Raw genomic sequence first — 19,935 nt, 5'->3', positions numbered from 1 at the left:
TTCACTTTCCCACTATAGGAAGTACTGTGATGCAGCAAAAAATCGATTTTCAGATTTTTGCAGAAATACGTTTTTTAGCATCCCTGATAAAGAAGAAACAGTTTTGGGTGTGCCTTCTATCTGCTGTCTGTCTATTCGTCAATGATATCTTCTACAGTATAAGTCAGATTTTGTTTATACCCAGTATCCACAAATCGATTTATCCAGGAATGATTTACATGAAATATAATATTTTCAGTAAACAAATAATTAGTCTTTATTTGGAACCTAAAAACCACAATAGTATTTCAGTACGAAACAAGACTAACAATTTTCTTCGTAATTTTTTGTATTTATTTTTAAACTAATGGCGGGCACTTGATTGTTCGTCATTCACCTATATAAAGCCAGTTATGTAGACCAATTTACCGACGTAGTCGTTGCCTAGGGTGCCGTAGGAGGCTGGTCTATATTACACCCATGATGAGATGAGATGATGGGAATATTTTTTTGTATTACTGTGTACAGCATAAACTGACAAAAAAGACAGCTTATTTAATATCTATGCAAAAATGCTTGGATAAGAGAAATTACTTATTACATGCATTATTATTTCTACTTTTCGTTGCGAATTCGGTCTTAAGTCTTGTAAATTTGTTTAAAATTACATATATCTACTTAAACTGTAGAATTTATAAATTAAGTCATTATCATCTTCCTGACAAGTTTGGGCCATAAGGTCTGTTACGATCCTACATGAAATTTTCACGCCAGCATTTTGCAAGTCTGCCTATGAATCTTATACTCTTGATTTACAGGTATAAACAGCTTTGGGGGATCCTATATAAACTCATTCTTTGAAGCTGGGACTTCCAACTTTGTTGGTGCTGGTGATGTATTATAAATCTGATATGGTTTTGAGTTCATTTAAAATATCAATATTCCTTTTCAGATACCTACCACTTCGCATATCTTACTCTTCAGAGGCTGTTATTCTGCTCTCATCATTTTTCTTTAATGCCCATGCTTCACTCAATGTGGGCTGTGCTAAAGGTGTTGTGCAGGACTATTCTAGTGTGCATTTGAACAAGGGATGGTCTCATGGCTCTGTTAATAGGTAATGCTTGTTATTCTGTTGTATCTAATGATTTTCTCTACTATGTCCTTTTCTTCTGAAATAGATTATGTCCAAGGTAAGAAAAAATTATTTATTCTCTTAAGTATCTCGTTATAAATACAAATACTTTGTACTGGCTCTTTTCCACATAATGACATAATTTTTGTTTCGTCTGTTGATATTTCCATAGTCTATTTATTTGCTATTTGTTGTAAATTATAAATAGATCTTTGAAGACCATCTTCTGAGAGTGCCAGAAGGGCTAAGACTTCTGCAAAGAATATTAAATCTAGCTTCAGGAATCTGTTGATTGGTATATATCCATGCTGTGTTTGCCTCCATTCTTTTAATATCCTAGTCATGTCCCATATCATGTATGTGATCAGTTGGGCTCAATAAATAAATATGAATATGAATATAAAAATGATGAAAAGGAGTAGTGACAATCTACATCTTTGTATAACTCCAGTATTGATTTCTTTCCAATCAGATAATTTCCCACTTAATGTGATCGAAATTATATTTCTTTTATATATATTATAAATATTTTGAATATAACACCATCATCAGCTAAAATATTTAGTAATCGAGATCTATTCACTCTGTTAAAAGCTTTCTTAAAATCTACAAAAGTGATATGTGTTTCTACATTGAATTTTTTGCTTTTTGTTTGTTTGTTTGTTTTTTTTTTTTCAGCAATAATTTCATTGAAAAATATCCATTTACACAAGATCTTCCTTTCCTAAATTTATTTTGTTCTTCACCAATAACGTTTCCATAAAATTTGTTCAGTTTGCTTTTAATTATATTTGCATAAATTTTATACCAGAATTCAGTAAGCAGGAGCGAAAATAATAAAAGAGAAAGTTTGCACTTTCAATATACTTATTTTATTTCAGAATAACGATGCCAATAATAATAATTTATTCTGATGTGTAAACTCCATTATTGATGATTGCTGTAGGTTGACAGCTAGCGATTTTGCCAGCCAGTACAATGTTTGCAGGAACTTGATTGCTTGCTTGTGAGGTGGTTTACAACAGCAAACACGTACGCATGCATGGAGTCATTCTACGACATTTACACAGCTATCTTGTGATAAAAGCTTGCAGAATCAACTCAGCAAGCATTGTGGAGCTTCGAAGTGTACCAGTACATTGTGAATTTGTGATTTGTGTGTAGTTGTAAGTAGTGGGCTAATTAAGAAAAGTGAAGAGTTTTGTATAATAATAACAAGTGAACTATTACTGGCAGAAGTACAATTGGGAAAAGCTAAATTGTGAAGAAAGGTACACCATGTCTCTAGATTTAAGCTATCTCAATATGCAAATATACCTTTGAACAATATAACGAAGATTTTCTCAAAAACTCTTTAAAAACCCTAGAAATGCAGTATGGTACATTTTTTACGTCATCCATCTGAGGAATGAATTGTCCGTCCTCTACTGTTCACAGGAGTTAAAAATGACACTGTTTGAATTGGTTAAATTCATGAGTTAAAATTACCTGCAAACGGGACTAAAAGAGATATATAAACTTTCTAAACTGATTTCCACAATTCCTAGTATAACAGCTGCAGCTGAAAGAACATTTTCTACATTGTGGAGTATAAAAATATATTGCAGGTGAACTTAGGAATAAGAAATACTATCGTCTCTAACCATGTGTTGTCAATTAAGGAAGCATTATGACTTAAAAATTCGATCGACATTTTACGATGAGGTGATACAGAAGTTTATTGAGAAGAACAGGAGGGTAAGTGAAAGAATGCTATGATGATTCATCACCTTCCATTAACTGCTCCATAACACATTTGCAAATAAGCTTTATATTTTAGTTGCATCAATTTGATGTTTAATTACTGTGTGTAGATAATCACTTAGAATGTGTAATGGGCTTTGTAATAGTAGAACTTACTGTATTTACGCAATTATAATATGCATCTTTTTTGACAAAAGTCATCTTCAAACTTGGATGCATATTATATTCGCATGCAAACACCAAGACGCGATCAAATTTAAATTAATGCTCTGCTTATGTTACAAGATACCATTTTGACAATAATCATTATTAATGCAAAGGGGAACAGAGAGGTAGAACTTAAACTGAGAAGGATTCAATCCGGCATCAGAACTACAATCCGGTGTGGTTTAGTGGATAAAGCATCAGCACATAGAGCTGAAAACCTGGGTTTGAGTCCCAGTGCCAGAGAGAATTTTTCTCCATTCTTCACCATATGTAATGCAGAATTCCTGCACGGAAATATCATATGTACCTCACTACATCATAGAAATATTATTTTTTAACTACAATAATGATTTACACTTTCTTTTATTGTGAGATTTTATGTTACATACAACTTCTAACACTCGCACGTCTTTAAATAAATAAAGAATTTACCAATAATTTTATACTGATGAAAGAGAACAAGACATAGTCATTGTCAAAGTTGTGACATCAACTCAGACCTGTTGACTGGAAGTTCCAGTTCTGATAATGTAAATGAGGATGAATGTGATGTATAACTATACTTCATTCCATAACTTTTGACAGGCGACATAAACATTGCCGGCAGAGGAGGAGAGAAGTGTAATTGCTGTTCAACCAATGGCAGAGGTCTCATTCCACGCTTGTCTTCAAGTTGGACGAGGTAGAACGCATCAGACTGCCCAACTCCAAGATAAGTGGAATGAGACCTCTACCATTGGTTCAATAGCAGTTATCATTTCCCTCTCTCTGCAGGAAATGTTTACGCCGCCTGTCAGACATTATGGAAAGAAGTATATAGAAGTTTGGGTCCCTTCATAACCTGTCTTGATAATAAAATTTTAATCTTGAATGGTTTTTAGCACAGGTGCATATTATATTCGTCAGTAGTTTTTTTTTTCCTGAATTTTAGGATAAAAGAACTGGAGTAAGTATTATATTCGATTAGATACGATATTCATTATTCAATATTGTGATTGTGTTGTTTAGGGATAGAGATACTATTATAACTTAAAGCATGCCCAAAAATTTTGGACAAGATTTGCCCTTGTCAGTACCATAAGCTATAGTCACGACGCTGTTATTCCCGGTGTGACTCCTCCTCTTTGCTTACATCTTAGGAAGTCAAGGCTCTATAAAGGCTAGCTAGGTAGTATCGTTCGCCATTTTTGTTCTTTCGTTGCCGAGCTATCAGACGAGGGATCTATTTGCCTGACCATTAAACATTATCATGCCGTAGCTCCTATGATAATAAATCAAACTCACTGTAATTCAGCAAATAATTGAGCGGCAAATAACGTCCTCGTGTGCTTTTTGCAAACGCCAATGAAAGAGCCAAAATGGCGGGCGATTATATATTAAGTATTTATCCAGCTTAGGAAATGCTTAACATCTTCATCAGCGAATCACAAGATGTACACGTTTAAATGTAACTGACCTGCAACGTGATTGGCTGCCGGAAATTAGAGCGACGAGACTATAATTCCATGATAAAAGAAACTTCTTGAAGATCCAAACTGATACTAGAACCACCATGAAAATCAGCAGTAGGTATGTTTGATTGATCACTGGGCATGAGTGCTTAAGTGCTTGATCATACACTTCAAGCATATTTCCTACAGGAGTAATGTGCCGAAAGCAGGTCGCTTGATAAACAATGGGATGTGTATGATGGTTATTGTTGTTGGTATTATTATTATTATTATTATTATTATTATTATTATTATTATTATTATTATTATTATTATTATTATTATTAATGGAGCAATAATTGATGGAATGTCAGAATACAGTACAAGGGTACACTGTGAAAACCTGCCCCAAACATGTTTATGCTTACTACTGATTTCCTCTGACTCACCATGATGATTTGAAGATGAGTCTCCAGTGTGTAAAACTGACACGTTAGTCATTAAGCAGGATAAGACCCATTGAAAGAAAGTTAAACGTGATTAGGAATTATGGATGGTATTGTGTAAGATAATGGGAATTTGCTCATTTTAATATGAGATTAGAACAGCAGCATAGAAATAATTGAACATAATACAACATGTTAATATGAAAAAAATACCGTTCCGTAAGTTAAAGGTTGTACAAGGTTATGGAAACAATTAGATTAGATTATAAACTGAGGTCAGTAACTGACTTTATGCACAGTGACCTTTTTGCATCCCTTACCTTAATCTCTGAACAGCTTAGCACCTTTAACAAAGGACACAGTGATATTAATTGGGGACTGAGGACTTAAGAGGTTATTTAATTATATAAAGTAAGTGTACTAGCTATGTTGAAGCCTCACATTCACTTAGTGAATGCCAAGCAATATCACTCGCCTTTAAACAGCTACAACTAAGCTGTCCAAAAAGAAATGTTATTTGAAAATGAAATTTATACTGCAGAGTATTCAAATAATTGAAAATTAAGGTATTCTGCAAAAAAATTTACTTTTTTTCTACCATTCAAGTTATATCAACTGCATTATATTATTCAATTCTGAAATAACAGATTCCACATGAAGCGATTTTGCATTATAATGTCTGCATCTACTCAAAGATGGTTTGATTTTATGTTTAATATAACTGCGTACAGAAACGTCTCAATAAGATTCCACCAAGATTCAGAATAATATTGAGTGTCCATTATAATTGACCTTAAATGCATTCTATCTTTATGGTAAGATATAATTGAAAGTATTTGAAATTTTACATTATTCTGCTAGTCAATATTGAGTCGTCAGTATACATGATCATTTCAGTACAACTGTTCGCCAGAAAATATAATTATTTTTCTTTATGTAGGGGGGGACGGGTGAAATTTTGGTCAATTTCAGTAAAAAATCGCATTTTCGTTTTCTTGTAAAAAAATGAATTGCCAATCTCTTATTTATACACTGAGTACGATTAAATGCTCTGCAGCACTCGAAAGCATAAAAATTACGCAATATATAAATGGCTGCACCCTTGAACTTCAATTCCACGTAAATTTTACACGTTATTTTCTCACACTTTTTTTCAGCACATTTCGTCGGGTTCGAAGTGTAAAGGCTCTCACAATTTTGATGCTAGGAACATGATATTTTTACTGATTTTTTTTTACTTGGTTATTTAACGACGCTGTATCAACTATGAGATTATTTAGTGTCGATGAATTTGGTGATAGAGACAGTAACTGCCACAGAATTGATATAATAACTTTCAAAGAAAAAGTTCCTAACGTTCTATCCTCGATCTTACTATTCAATTCCAACACTGTAAAGGTCAGCCTGAGGAAGTAACTCCGAAAAAAAGAACATTTTATGAACCAAAGTTACCATATTATAAGAATAAATATAAATTGAGATAGAGGTATTTGGATTGATGGTGGGTGCATGCGGCACTAAAGGCCTACCACTCCATTTTGTGGAAGTATGGAAACGTCTTGGATACCTATTATTAAAATTAAGAAAATTATTATCATCATAATTAGGGGGTCCTTGCACATATTAAAAAATAATTTATACAGCAGTTTACAGGGTAACACTGAATTTTATTTGAATTGCAATTTATTATTACTTTTGTTGCAACTCATTTTCTAAAATATTATTTTATATTAATTTTTAAATTGTTAGTCATTTATTACCATTAATATTGTGTACTATTATACCTTGTCATTTTGGCAACCTGTAAATTCAGGAGGCTGTTTTGGAATGAACTATTATTAAACACTTCAAATTTTAAAATTCTTAAATTCTCATTCCAGGTGTAATGCTATCAAAAATTCCAATGTGAGAAAAGACTCAGTAGTGTATGTGTAACAGGTCTATTGGGATGGTACAGAAATATGCTGTGTTATCAATTAGTCTAAGTCAGGGATTCCCAACCAGTGTGTCGCACAGCCCCATGGAGTGTGTCACGGAATTTGGAACTGAAAAATAAATTTTATGCCAACCAGAAAGCCTTTTTACAACACATTTTTTATTTACAACGAAGTCTTTGATATGGTACATTTTATTTTGAGACAGACTTTACCAATGAAACGTGAACACCTGCAACAATGCTTACTTTAATTTTTATGCCTGGCTATAATTCCAATGAAAGTGAACACCTGCAACAATGCTTTGTAATTCGTTTACTCTTCCCACTTATAATCCGTGCATTTCGAATTGGCAGCAGTGGTCTGCATTTGCCACGTGTGCTCACCCAAATCCTGGACCATTCTCCTCAACTAAAGTCAGCTGGGACAGTCGGAATTACCAGTGCTTCAGTTCACAATTCTCAATTCAGTGATTTGTGTGTGGTTTGTACTTTTATACGTTTATACGTGACCTTGATCTGCAAAGATTATAGTAAAAATAGAGTTTAGAATCGTCAGAACATAATGGTCAGTTTCAGTATACATGTGAGCAGGTGATAGTGCAACTATTTTATCAAAAGTGTTTTATTTAGATTTTATCCTGGACAAATTTTAATTCGAAAAAAGCAATCTGAGTCAAGTTTTGGATTAAATTACAGCAGTGCTAATTCAAATAATGTGAGCGAAAATTCCCTTCAGGGTTCACAAAAACGTACTGCGTTTCGTAAATAAAGAGATGAATACATGTAATATGGTTTTACATAATGTGGAGATGAATACAGACAAAATCCCGAGTGTCTTATATGCGGAAATGTTTTGTCAAATCAGTCAATGGCACCGAATAAACTAAAAATTTATTTAGAACTGCCATTTTCAAATTCATACTTGTGTGGATCAGTATTTTTCTACCATGAAAACAGTGAAATTTAAAAAAAAGAACAGACTGTTGCATCTTGAAGATGATTTACGTGTTGACCTGTCAACCATAAGGCCACGTATAGAGAAACTCTGTGCAACTCACCAAGCGCAGACTTCACATGCGTATTAACATCGACCTATCTGCAACAATAGATGTCCGACACTACCTACATAGAAGTTGTTATCAGTTGTTATCTGGTGGAACGCGCTGTAAAGGCTTAGACCTTGAAAGTCTTAGTTGGACGAAAAGGAGGTTAAAAACGACAAAATTTCCGTGCAATGAACAATAATCCTCTCCCCGTTCACTATAAAATATTCTAAACAGACTTCCACCACCTTTTCTCTAGAAGAAAACACTGGTTGTTATTATTATTACTATTTTTATTTTATTAGGTTATTTAACGACGCTGTATCAACACCTAGGTTATTTAGCGTCTGAATGAAATGAAGGTGATAATGCCGGTGAAATGAGTCTGGGATCCAGCACTGAAAGTTACCCAGAATTTGCTCGTATTGGGTTGAGGGAAAGCTCCGGAAAAAACCTCAACAGGTAACTTGCCCCGACCAGGATTCGAATCTGGGCCACCTGGTTTCGCGGCCAGACACGCTGACCATTACTCCACAGGTGTGGACTTATTACTATTATTATTATTATTATTATTATTATTATTATTATTATTATTATTAATAATAATAAAAAAAAAAACAAATAATTGTGTCGCGATATCGTGGGCGTTCAGTAAAGTATGTTGTCAGTCAAAAAAGGTTGGGAACCACTGGCCTAAGTTATACTCCATAATTGAAATGCTTCATAAAACTAAAAGCATGCATGTACAGTAAGCATGCTCTCTCACAAAACAGGTACCACGCAAGAATGTTCATGCTCACCTGAATCTGACGATTGTCTTCCCAATGGCTTCAGAGGAATCTGCATGCTGGAAGGCGAGCTCAGCATCCTGTGGTGAGAATATCTTGTCTACCACAGGCTGCAAGCTGCCGTCTTCCAGTAACTGCGCCAGCTGATCTAGCACGGTGGGTCCCATGTTGTGTGATACCCACAGAGTTGGACCCTGCAATGAGTACCTTCCTGTTATTAGGCTTACTCTCAGACTCCGACACATACGGGTCATTCTACAAAGAACATGCCTTTTAGGAGGTAAAAATTTCAAATAAAAAATATTAACAAAAAATCTTAAATTAATTTTCTAAGCTATAATATTGCTCCTCTGAATTATAATATGGATGGTTACATTGTTTCTTTATTATTTATGAAATAAATAATAGATTGTAGATTAGATTAGAGTCGTAAAAGCCTGCCTGGCTTCTCTGTACTGCGACCTTAAAGATCTATTGTGTGTAACTCTCTCTCTCTCCCTCTCTTTTTTCTTGTTTTAGTTCCAGTCTAACTTAAAAAATAAATAATAAAATGAAATAGTGGTATGAACAGAGGATATACAGAGTGATTCACAAGGAAAGTTAAAAAATTTAGGATACGATATCTTAGGCCATTTTGAGCGAAAAAGTTCATATGAACATAGATCCGTTTTCGAATGATAGCGGAGCTAGCGGCATTTTTTTGGTAAAACGTCTCGCCCCAATGTGAATCAGACATTACAATATGCTGCTGACGTGAGACAAGGTCACCGATCGCAATGAATGACGTAACGTTGGAATCGACATTGTGTGTGCTGTGAAGTAAGAGAAGTTCATTCACTTCACAAACCGGGTGGTAGGGCATTACAATGTCCAATCGCCTGCCTTTGTCTGATGTAATGACACAGAACCCGCACATTACACAAGTACAGTATCACTTATCAGTTCACAGCAGTTCAGTCAGCACAGTACAGTAGTTATACAGGTACAGTTATCGAAAGTGTTAAGTTGTGTTTTTCAAGATGCCTTATAAATTTTCGACTGCAGAATATTGTGTATGTTTATGGTTTGTGCGATGGAAGTTCCTTGTGTGTCGTCGCTGAATATGAACGACGCTTTCAGAACAGAAGGGTACCATATGAGGTTGGATGAAAGACTTGGTATACCAAAGGAAGGTGGAAACAAGAGAGGCGCTAATCGACTGTATTTTGGATGCTGCATAAATAAGAGCCATGAGCAACTCTCCTGAGCGACAAGCGCGATTCACCCCCAAGAGCAATAGTGCATTGAAGCAGAAGGAGGTACTTTTGAAAATGTGCGAAAACATCGACCCCGGCATCTAGAATATTAGATATGTATGCATACGTGAATATAAACATTAAATTTGTCCGTCCGTTATGTCTCTAAATGCGAGTTAGTACAATGGAATCCCAGAAGTTTTTGTGAAATCAAAGACCCATATCTCCATAATCGTTCGAAAACGGACCCATATTCATATGAACTTTTTGACTCAGAATGACTTCAGAATTCACATCCTAAATTTTTTACCTTTCCTCGTGAATCACACTGTATTTAGACACCAGGGAATCTTTAAACACTGTTTAATACTATATTTATGTGCTCCACAGTAGAACGATATTTTTTTTTATCATTCTGAAGCAGTGATTAGCAATTTGTATGCTCCATTATACAGAGTGTTTCATAATCATAAATACAAACAGAAGGGGAGAGTACAGAATGATGAAGCGAGGCAAAAATTCTTTATAAATATAGGTCTGGAAACCAGCTCTTTCCCAAATTCAATGGGGTTTTATTATGTCTCATCAGTGCAGGTGCTCTGGGGTAACATGGCTTCTGATGTGCACTGGAGAAAGAGAGCGGTATAACATGTGCTCAATAGTAGGCATCAACACAATTCTTCATCCACACTCATATATGTTCGAATAACCCTGTCTTGTCTCTAATGCGTTGACAAGCATTGACAGTGTGTTCATGTGTTCCTGGAGTTCGTTGACATTATTAACAGAGCTGGAAAACACAAAACATTTCAAATATCCCAAAAACAATTCAGAGGATTGAAGTCGGGGGACCTGGGAGGTCATGGTGTTGGTAAGCTATGGCCGATACACTATTGGAAAGCTTAAGAATTCTGGAACGTGAAAGTGAGCCAGTGCTCCAGCATGTACCACAGCAGCTGCCTTTCCCAAAGAGGCAAATCATTCAAATGGTATCGTAGCTCATGTTGAAAAAATGGAAATATGCAGTCTGTGAAGTAAGAAATGAGATTAGAAATGAACGAGGTATATTCAGTTGGTGACCACAATGATCATATATCTCGGAAACGGTTGGTTTCCAGACCTATGTTTATTAGGACTTTTTGTCTTGTTTAATTGTCCTCTAGTCACCCCTGCAATTTGTATCTATAATTATGAAACATCCCGTATTTTTATTTGTCTTTTTATATCTTTTTACCTCTGACTGAGGTTCTGGCTGATACATCTATTATCAGGTAGTACATCTCATTTGACGGTATGTGTCAGAGGAAAAACAATTGTTGCATACATCTTAAGTCTGATTAGTGAACTATGTTACTAGTTAGCGATTTATGCAATGGAGGGAGAAAAGAACTGGCCATCTTACTCCATTATCTTCTGGATTAATTGTCTCATGAATGATGCCTTATTAATACACTTAAGAGGTTCTAACCAATCTATGGACTGCCAACTAAAACTAAACTTTATTTTTTATCTTATTTCACAAATATTCAGTATATTTACCTGTATCAAGCATCTGAGACGAATCCAAAAGGCGTAAACTGACCCGATGAGAAACCCATATGAATCTGATGAAATTCTTGATGATTCAGTTGTTATGATGAAACCTCCAGGTTTGCAAAACTTCAGGCAAGGTTCATAGGCAACAGAGCCTTCAGTGTTGAAAATTATATCAAACCTAAAAAAAGAAAAATAAATAAGAGCTAATGTATACAACATTCACTCAATAAGTTAATGAATGAACGAATTACGTAATTAATTAATGAAAGAAACGAAGGAACAAATGAACGAAGAAACAGACACAAACAAATGAACAAATGAATGATTGCGTGAGTGGTAACTAGACCTCGAATTTTTTCCTTAAGAAATAATCTGTAACTGGCATTGTTTTCTTCCACGTTTCATGTAAAATCAATACTACTGTAACAGTTGTATTGTGCCTAAAATGTCTATCTTACCCATGAGTATTTATTTTGATTTTTGGAACCTAAAATCACCCATTTATTAAAATAATTAAATATATAGTAGAATTTACAGAGCTTCGGTTCGTTAAACATGTAAAAAAAACTGTAAAATTTAGTAACATTACATTCCACAAACATCTTTAAGATGTCACCAACTCAAAAAGTGAATTAGTCAATGCCAGATGATAGTATCTAGAGGCATCGAAATCCAGTCCAACCCAACATTAACATCGGCACATACCAGATTATTAGAAATATAGGAGGAATCTAGATGATGATCATATCTACAGGAATTGAAATCCAATCCAACATGAAGATTAGCACCAAACCCAATGCCACCATCGAATCGAACTCAAAACTGAATTCAAAATCAAACCTAATCTCAAAACTAACTTCAAAAAGGAAGTAAAACAACACAACATAAAACAAAGAAAAGCAAAACAACACAACACCAAGCAACACAAAATAATACAATGAACAGAACAAAACAACACAAAATAAAACAATACCGGCACAATATAAAATGTACCGTATCAGAACAATATTAAACAATCAACTAACCAACTAACCAACCAACATTTATATATTTAATGAAAATTTGCCTGATTACAAACAACAAAATAAAATTCTGGGCCACCATAATTCCCAGGAACATTCAAAACTAAAACAGAAGCAGAAGGGCAAAGGACAACAGACACAGGATAATCTACAACTAACAACTGTAATCGTCAAATACCAAGAAAAGTGGCTGTTGCCATGTTGCAACTAACCTAAGGCTATGAAAGTCTAATATTTCATTTCCATAGAATGAAAATATTAGAATTAAACAAATGTATTATATATTAACAGCAAATATCGAAAATTGATCAGAAAACCTATTAAAAATACATACAACTAACAACAAAAATATAATTAATGTTTAGGTGAGAGGTTTGGACTTTTTCCATTGCTGGTTGTCACAATCAAAAAATTAAGACACAACGTTTCGAAGGGTGGTTTTCCCTTCGTCTTCAGGTGGAAGGAAGTAGGGAAGAGAAAAAACCTATTGTTGGGATCGTTACGTACAGCTATCTGTATGACTGATCAGTCCTTCCACCTGAAGACGAAGGGAGAACCACCCTTCGAAACGTTGTGTCTTAATTTTTTGATTGTGACAACCAGCAATGGAAAAAGTCCAAACCCCTCACCTAAACATTAACAATCCACCATTGCTTTCCAACCCCTCATTTAGATCAAAAATATAATTGTTCAAAAACTTAAATGGACTTTATTGAAAGACGAGACACAGAAAGGATTAAATGTTCCAAAATATATTACGTGACTTCCATCATTCAGCCAAGTGTGCTCATCAGTGGATGATGCACTGAAGCTTTAGTTCTTTTAGCCAACTGCAGGTGTTGTCTTGGTGCACTATAGGAGGCAGACTACACTGTACCGTATGATGATGGTGATGTTAATGGAGCAATGATGGAATACTGGTAGGGGAAATGGGGTACTAAGTGAAAACCTACCACCAATCATGGTCTCTGTTCATCACAAATTACAGTTTGATGTGTTGTCTGCATAGCAAATGGACCGTGGAGATCTGGAGTAATTGGAAGGAAAAAAGCACATTCCACAACTACTTTTTCTATGACTACCATATTATATTCACGCCTAAAAACAAAATACAAACACCAGTCGTACCCTTCCCGCACTTCCAGTTGCTGCTGCACATCTGCCTCCCCGCACACCACCACGTCATGAGCACCCAGCGCCTGCGCTACAGGGGTTGCTCGTAGGCTAGCAGTGGCGGTCACATGGGCACCCCACAAACGGGCCAGCTGGATCAGGATGCAGCCGACTGGACTGCAACCCATGTGCACGAGGATCCTGCAACATGTACACAATTTTAATAATGAATACAAAACTACATACCGTATTTTAAACCAAAAATGTGAGAGTCACCATTATAAGACGTATTTGCTGATGACAACAAGTATCATATCATATGTAGTTATTTAAAACGTAGTACAGTATGCTAAATTAAAATAAAAAAGAAAGGGTCATGGTAAGATTATACAGGGTGTAAGGGATATATAAGTACAGTCCTTTTCACAGTCTTCAGGAAAAAATCAAATTATGGTTTATTTAACGACGCTCGCAACTGCAGAGTTATATCAGCGTCACCAGTGTGCTGGAATTTTGTCCTGCAGGAGTTCTTTTAAATGCCAGTAAATCTACTGACATGAACCTGTAGCATTTAAACACACTTAAATGCCATCTACCTGGGCCGGGATCGAACCCGCAATCTCGAGTATAGAATGTCAGCACTACAGTATACCGACTATGATACTGAGGGTGACTCTTCAGGGAAGGTCTTCAGGATAAAAAAATGTCCATACAACATAGGGTCAAAACTTTATAGTTTTCCCAGAAAAAAAATATTCTTTCCTTATTTTATTTGCGTTATACTGCTTATATCATTAGTAAAAATACGAAAACAATTGCATCACTAGGTATATCTAGCAAAGAGTTAATATTAGTTTAAATAAATATTTGTGTGTTCTATTACGTTTTCGTGAAATTAAATAATAATACATGCTTAAATTTGTTAATATTCTGGCGTGGAAGACGTGGCAACATGTTCAGCAGTATTCATATTGCTGACAGTAGTCTGCACAGACGTACAGATCAGCTGAGTTCAAGCTCCCTGTCCATAGGTCTCTTGCCGAGGGAATGACAGTTCAGTACAGGTATTCGATAAACAACTTAAAATGTCATTGACAGTTCAGGAATTATGACATGTTATTAATTTATGGAGAAAGTCTTCGTAATTCAAGTGTGGTAAGAAGGCTGTACTGTCATTTCTGCAAAGGTTATCTAATCAGCAAACTTTTGTAGCAGTTTCTCAATGATTATTATTAGAAACTGGAAGTCTTACCACGTTTCGAAAATCACACAACGAGAAATTTCTTTAAAAATGATACTACTTTATGAAAGTGGAAGAGATTAAAATTTTGCATTAGAAAAAAAGTTTGTGTGATTTTGTGCAGTAAAATCATTATTGTTTATTTTTTTGACTACAATAAAAAAATGGAGCAATATTGTTAAATAAAATGTAAATTTAACATAATGTTCTATTACTGAGATTGAAAGTTTATATTTGCTGCTAGTTTTATGTAAACAACAACTGCCCTGTCTGCTTGTGCATTACAACAGAGCATCTGTTTTTTTACCAGTATGTTTGTACCCGCTTGAGCGATACTGTGTACTTGTAAACCCTCTCCTCCCCATCCAGTAACGTTGCAAAACATCTAATAATGTAAACTTTAATAATAATTAGTTAAATATTGCCATTAGAAAAAAATTGAGGACATTTTTTCTTTCTTTTTGACATGAATAGTCATCAGTTAAAATAATGGCACTTATACCCCTTATACCCTGTAGATATGAAAATAGCGTCCTAACAAAATAGCCTGACACTTACTCGTTACTTTGGTTCATAGACGCCAGGAAGATTAGCATTGAAACAACTAACAACAGCTGTTGATTTCTAACAAAAGACATGGATATTAACTAACCGACCAACTCACTACAAATGACTCACAGACATGCCGACTTGCTTAGATGTAGGAGTGCTGTTTTAGGGATAATAAAGAATTGCGAGAAACGAGCACGATCTCTAAGAAAAAAAAAAAAAAAAGGCTAAAAATAAAGATGAATGGGAGACAATCCCTATAATAAGTTAACAAACTAACAGTGAAGTTCACGTGGCACCACCTCACAATTGAGTGAACTCGTTACAACTTTCGTTAGTTATATTTGAGAGCGAGAATAGGCTTTCAAGAAAAAATTGTTGTTTCCTATGGCTTGATGGGTTTTATTCTATTTTATTTCGGGCGTCCCAATACAGTCCTGCAATGCTATTTCGTTGAAGGATGGGATTTAATCCTTGGCAGAATAGTAGGTGTTCAGCATCCATTTTCGATCTAAGTTGTTTGCAAATGGTGCATTCTTCAGACTCGTAGATCTTTATGGGCGTGAGATGAACAGCGAGGCAATCATGTCCTGTCTTAAATTTGAATGCAGCTACCGCTTTCTTCCTTGGTCTATTCTCATTCAGGTTCCAAAGTTTTTCAATATCTTTTTTCCACTTCTTTCCCTTTGTCGGCTCGAATGTTTCTTTCCTATTGACTTCTAAGGTCTCTTTAGAAATGAATATCTTGATAGAGCTTACAGAGAGTGGTTTTAGCTAAAGTTTTCTCTGTTTCTTTTTTGGCTAATTTGTCAGCATTCTCATTTCCTTCCATTCCTATATGGGCTAGAATCCATTGAAAAGTAATCGTCTTCTCAAGAGCTAATAGTTGCTTATGAATTTGTTTGATGTTCTGGATTCTAGCCGAGGGAGGGTTTACATTTGAGAAAACTGCTTGAATAGGTGCCTGAGAGTCCACTAAGATGACTATTTTCTCGAAGGTTTGATAGATTAAATTTTGTAGTGTCATATAAATGGCTTCAATCTCTTCGTCAAAATTGCTCTGATGTTTGCCAACTGGTCCATACTGAGAAAATAAGCTGCAGAGTGCTCCAATCCAGTGGCGCTGTGTCCTATGCGTTCAATGGTTCAGAGAACCCCCAGGAAAAACAAGGAAAAACAAATTAATTGTTTAAATAAATTTATTTATACTTTACACTATCATTCTTTGTTTCTTGCTCATCTTTAATACGCTTACTTGCAGCTCTGATGTATTCTTGTTGTATAAAAACCTATGAATCGCAGAGATCGAAGAAATACGAAGTTCAATTTCTCCTCTGAAACTTGCCGAGTCAGATTCTGGACCTGCGTGTGGGACAAAAGGTAAGGGGAGAATGCTGCAGGGGAAACATATGGATGTGCTGGTACGCTGAGTGCAGCTGTCCAGTGACATAATAGTGAGACGACAGCCGACACACTATGGCAGAAACATGAGATTGGTCGTTGTTGGTGTTTTAGTTTTAATATATTCATCTGTGATGTGACCAGTGTTCGTTTTCAAAGAAAGAGAATAGTGTTCAATACTTACTTACTTACAAATGGCTTTTAAGGAACCCGAAGGTTCATTGCCGCCCTCACATAAGCCCGCCAGCGGTCCCTATCCTGTGCAAGATTAATCCAGTCTCTATCATCATACCCCACCTCCCTCAAATCCATTTTAATATTATCCTCCCATCTACGTCTCGGCCTCCCTAAAGGTCTTTTTCCCTCCGGTCTCCCAACTAACACTCTATATGCATTTCTGGATTAGCCCATACGTGCGACATGCCCTGCCTATCTCAAACGTCTGGATTTAATGTTCCTAATTATGTCAGGTGAAGAATACAATGCATGCAGTTCTGTGTTGTGTAACTTTCTCCATTCTCCTGTAACTTCATCCCGCTTAACCCCAAATATTTTCCTAAGCACCTTATTCTCAAACATCCTGAACCTATATTCCTCTCTCAGAGTGAGAGTCCAAGTTTCACAACCATACAGAAGACCCGGTAATATAACTGTTTTATAAATTCTAACTTTCAGATTTTTGGACAGCAGACTGGATGATAAGAGCTTCTCAACCGAATAATAACACGCATTTCCCATATTTATTCTGCGTTTAATTTCCTCCCGAGTGTCATTTATATTTGTTACTGTTGCTCCAAGATATTTGAATTTTTCCACCTCTTCGAAGGATAAATCTCCAATTTTTATATTTCCATTTCGTACAATATTCTGGTCACGAGACATAATCATATACTTTGTCTTTTCGGGATTTACTTCCAAACCGATCGCTCTACTTGCTTCAAGTAAAATTTCCGTGTTTTCCCTAATCGTTTGTGTATTTTCTCCTAACATATTCACGTCATCCGCATAGACAAGAAGCTGATGTAACCCATTCAATTCCAAACCCTGCCTGTTATCCTGAACTTTCCTAATGGCATATTCTAGTACGAAGTTAAAAAGTAAAGGTGATAGTGCATCTCCCTGCTTTAGCCCGCAGTGAATTGGAAAAGCATCAGATAGAAACTGACCTATACGGACTCTGCTGTATGTTTCACTGAGACACATTTTAATTAATCGAACTAGTTTCTTGGGAATACCAAATTCAATAAAAATATCATATAATACTTCCCTCTTAACCGAGTCATATGCCTTTTTGAAATCTATGAATAACTGATGTACTGTACCCTTATACTCCCATTTTTTCTCCATTATCTGTCGAATACGAAAAATCTGATCAATAGTCGATCTATTGAATAGTGTTCAATATTGTTTACAAACAAATTTTTCAGTTTTAATCTTGGAAGATAAGTGTAAAATAAAGAAGCCCTTTTCTCAGAAGTATTATTTTTAATTTAATGTGTTTTGGTTGTAAACTGACGAAATCTTCATGGAGAAGAACTGTTTACGACAAAATTAGACAGCAGGGCAAGGCCTGAAGTGAAGTGAAGTCAATGGCATCAAATTGTATCCGATGGCAAACATTCACAACAGTCCTATGCTCTCACGTGGAGTGACAGGATACGAATAAATCAATGTATGGTATAGTACAGTACAGACTGCAAGAGAGTGGTGAGGAAACCCCACTCACAGGGACTCATTATTTTAAGTCACAATTTTGACGTGGACGAGAAGTGGTTAATAATTTCCTTGGAGCTCCCTTTTTCAGAATCAGGGTTATTTCATATGTCGTAAAATCTCCAAACTTTAGTTCTCTTCAAGAGGAATCCAGCGTAATTGTTTATTGTTCTTCAAAATTCATCATTCTCAACCAGGTTTCAACCTGTGAACCTTGGATCCAATGTCAAGTTTGATTACCACCGAGAACAAGCAATACAAAAGAATTACTGTGCAATTCACATACTGCGATGTGTGAACGCCAGCTCTACTCAGAAAGTAGTGACTACTGAACCAACTATTTGTTGCTGTGTGCAATTTTGAATAAGCCCATATCAACGAAGTTTACATTGTTGCAGCAGCAATACTTTTGACATTGGATTTGTTGAAACTTCTGCAGCAGTTGCGAGCAGTATTGCCACACTGTAAACTATTATGTTATTTATACCTTCATTGTTTTTATGTACTTTAATACCATCATGAAAATAAATAACTTGCAGCAATGAAGGTATACAATGTAAACGAGATTAGATTAGATTATTTATTACATTCTATGAATTCAGGTACATGTGTCCAAGGACAACTGAATACAGAAAATATCAGAATGCAAGAACTTACGCTCAGTAGATATGTGGTAAATATATACATACAGTATTTACAATTTACATAGTTCCTAGATAACATAAAAACTACAGTCTAAATCACAAAATCTTATTTATAGATTAAGACACATAAGAACATGGATACTACCTTCTTAAAGCAGTTTTAAATTGATTTTTATTGTCTAATAACACTTTTTATTCCTAAGAGTAGAGAATTTAATAATAATAATAATAATAATAATAATAATAATAATAATAATAATAATAATAATACAGTAGAACCCCAATTTTTCGTCACCATATTAACCGATTGGTGGATTATCCGACTGTCTTTCTCTCTCACCCTTTTTTTATGTAGAAAAAAATATGAAGTACTGTACATTATATTAGTACGAATTTTTTCTACAAAGTGTTTTCTTTACAAACCTTTATCCTTACACAGTATGGTTTACTCTTAAAGGGGCCATACTGTCTAACTTCTATGCAAAATGTCTTCTACAGGTGTCAAAAGAAAACGTGTTGTGCTACGAAAAAAAGTATAAGTAATTAAATGGTTTGGAAAAAGAGAAACTGTGGTTCATTTCGCATCAGAATACGAAATAGGACTTATAACTGTGCATGATTTAATGAAAAACAAATATAAAGTGTATAAAGTATGTAAATGTACAACATGAGACCTGTAAACCTACTATTCCTATCTTTTCACAGACAGCGTCATAAGGAGTTTTGTCGTTGAAAATCAGACTTAAATTAGTGAACTTCTGATCTGTTATCTAGC

The 19,935-nt window shown here is 35.2% G+C and overlaps 1 protein-coding gene across 8 annotated transcripts in view; it reads right to left on the bottom strand.

The window, feature by feature from the left end:
- The window catches only part of LOC138695959 (reticulon-4-interacting protein 1 homolog, mitochondrial-like), a 56,903-nt gene that overhangs the window by 22,018 nt on the left and 14,950 nt on the right, over positions 1-19,935 (bottom strand). For 4 of the 8 annotated variants that reach the window (XM_069820373.1, XM_069820376.1, XM_069820377.1 and 1 more), the window contains exons 7-9: positions 13,629-13,814; positions 11,482-11,656; positions 8,720-8,901 (exon numbers count right to left, since the gene is read on the bottom strand). In XM_069820373.1, the coding sequence (XP_069676474.1) occupies positions 8,720-8,901; positions 11,482-11,656; positions 13,629-13,814 (543 nt within the window). Of the gene's footprint in view, positions 1-5,260; positions 5,285-7,101; positions 7,393-8,715; positions 8,902-11,481; positions 11,657-13,628; positions 13,815-19,935 lie in introns of those variants that run through there. The other 4 variants (XM_069820379.1, XM_069820380.1, XM_069820378.1 and 1 more) reach the window with 3 other exon arrangements.

Source organism: Periplaneta americana, chromosome 3, assembly GCF_040183065.1.
Source record: "Periplaneta americana isolate PAMFEO1 chromosome 3, P.americana_PAMFEO1_priV1, whole genome shotgun sequence".
Lineage (NCBI taxonomy): Eukaryota > Metazoa > Arthropoda > Insecta > Blattodea > Blattidae > Periplaneta > Periplaneta americana.
The sequence above is the reverse complement of the archived record's forward strand: the minus strand, read 5'-3'. Positions and strand labels throughout refer to the sequence as shown.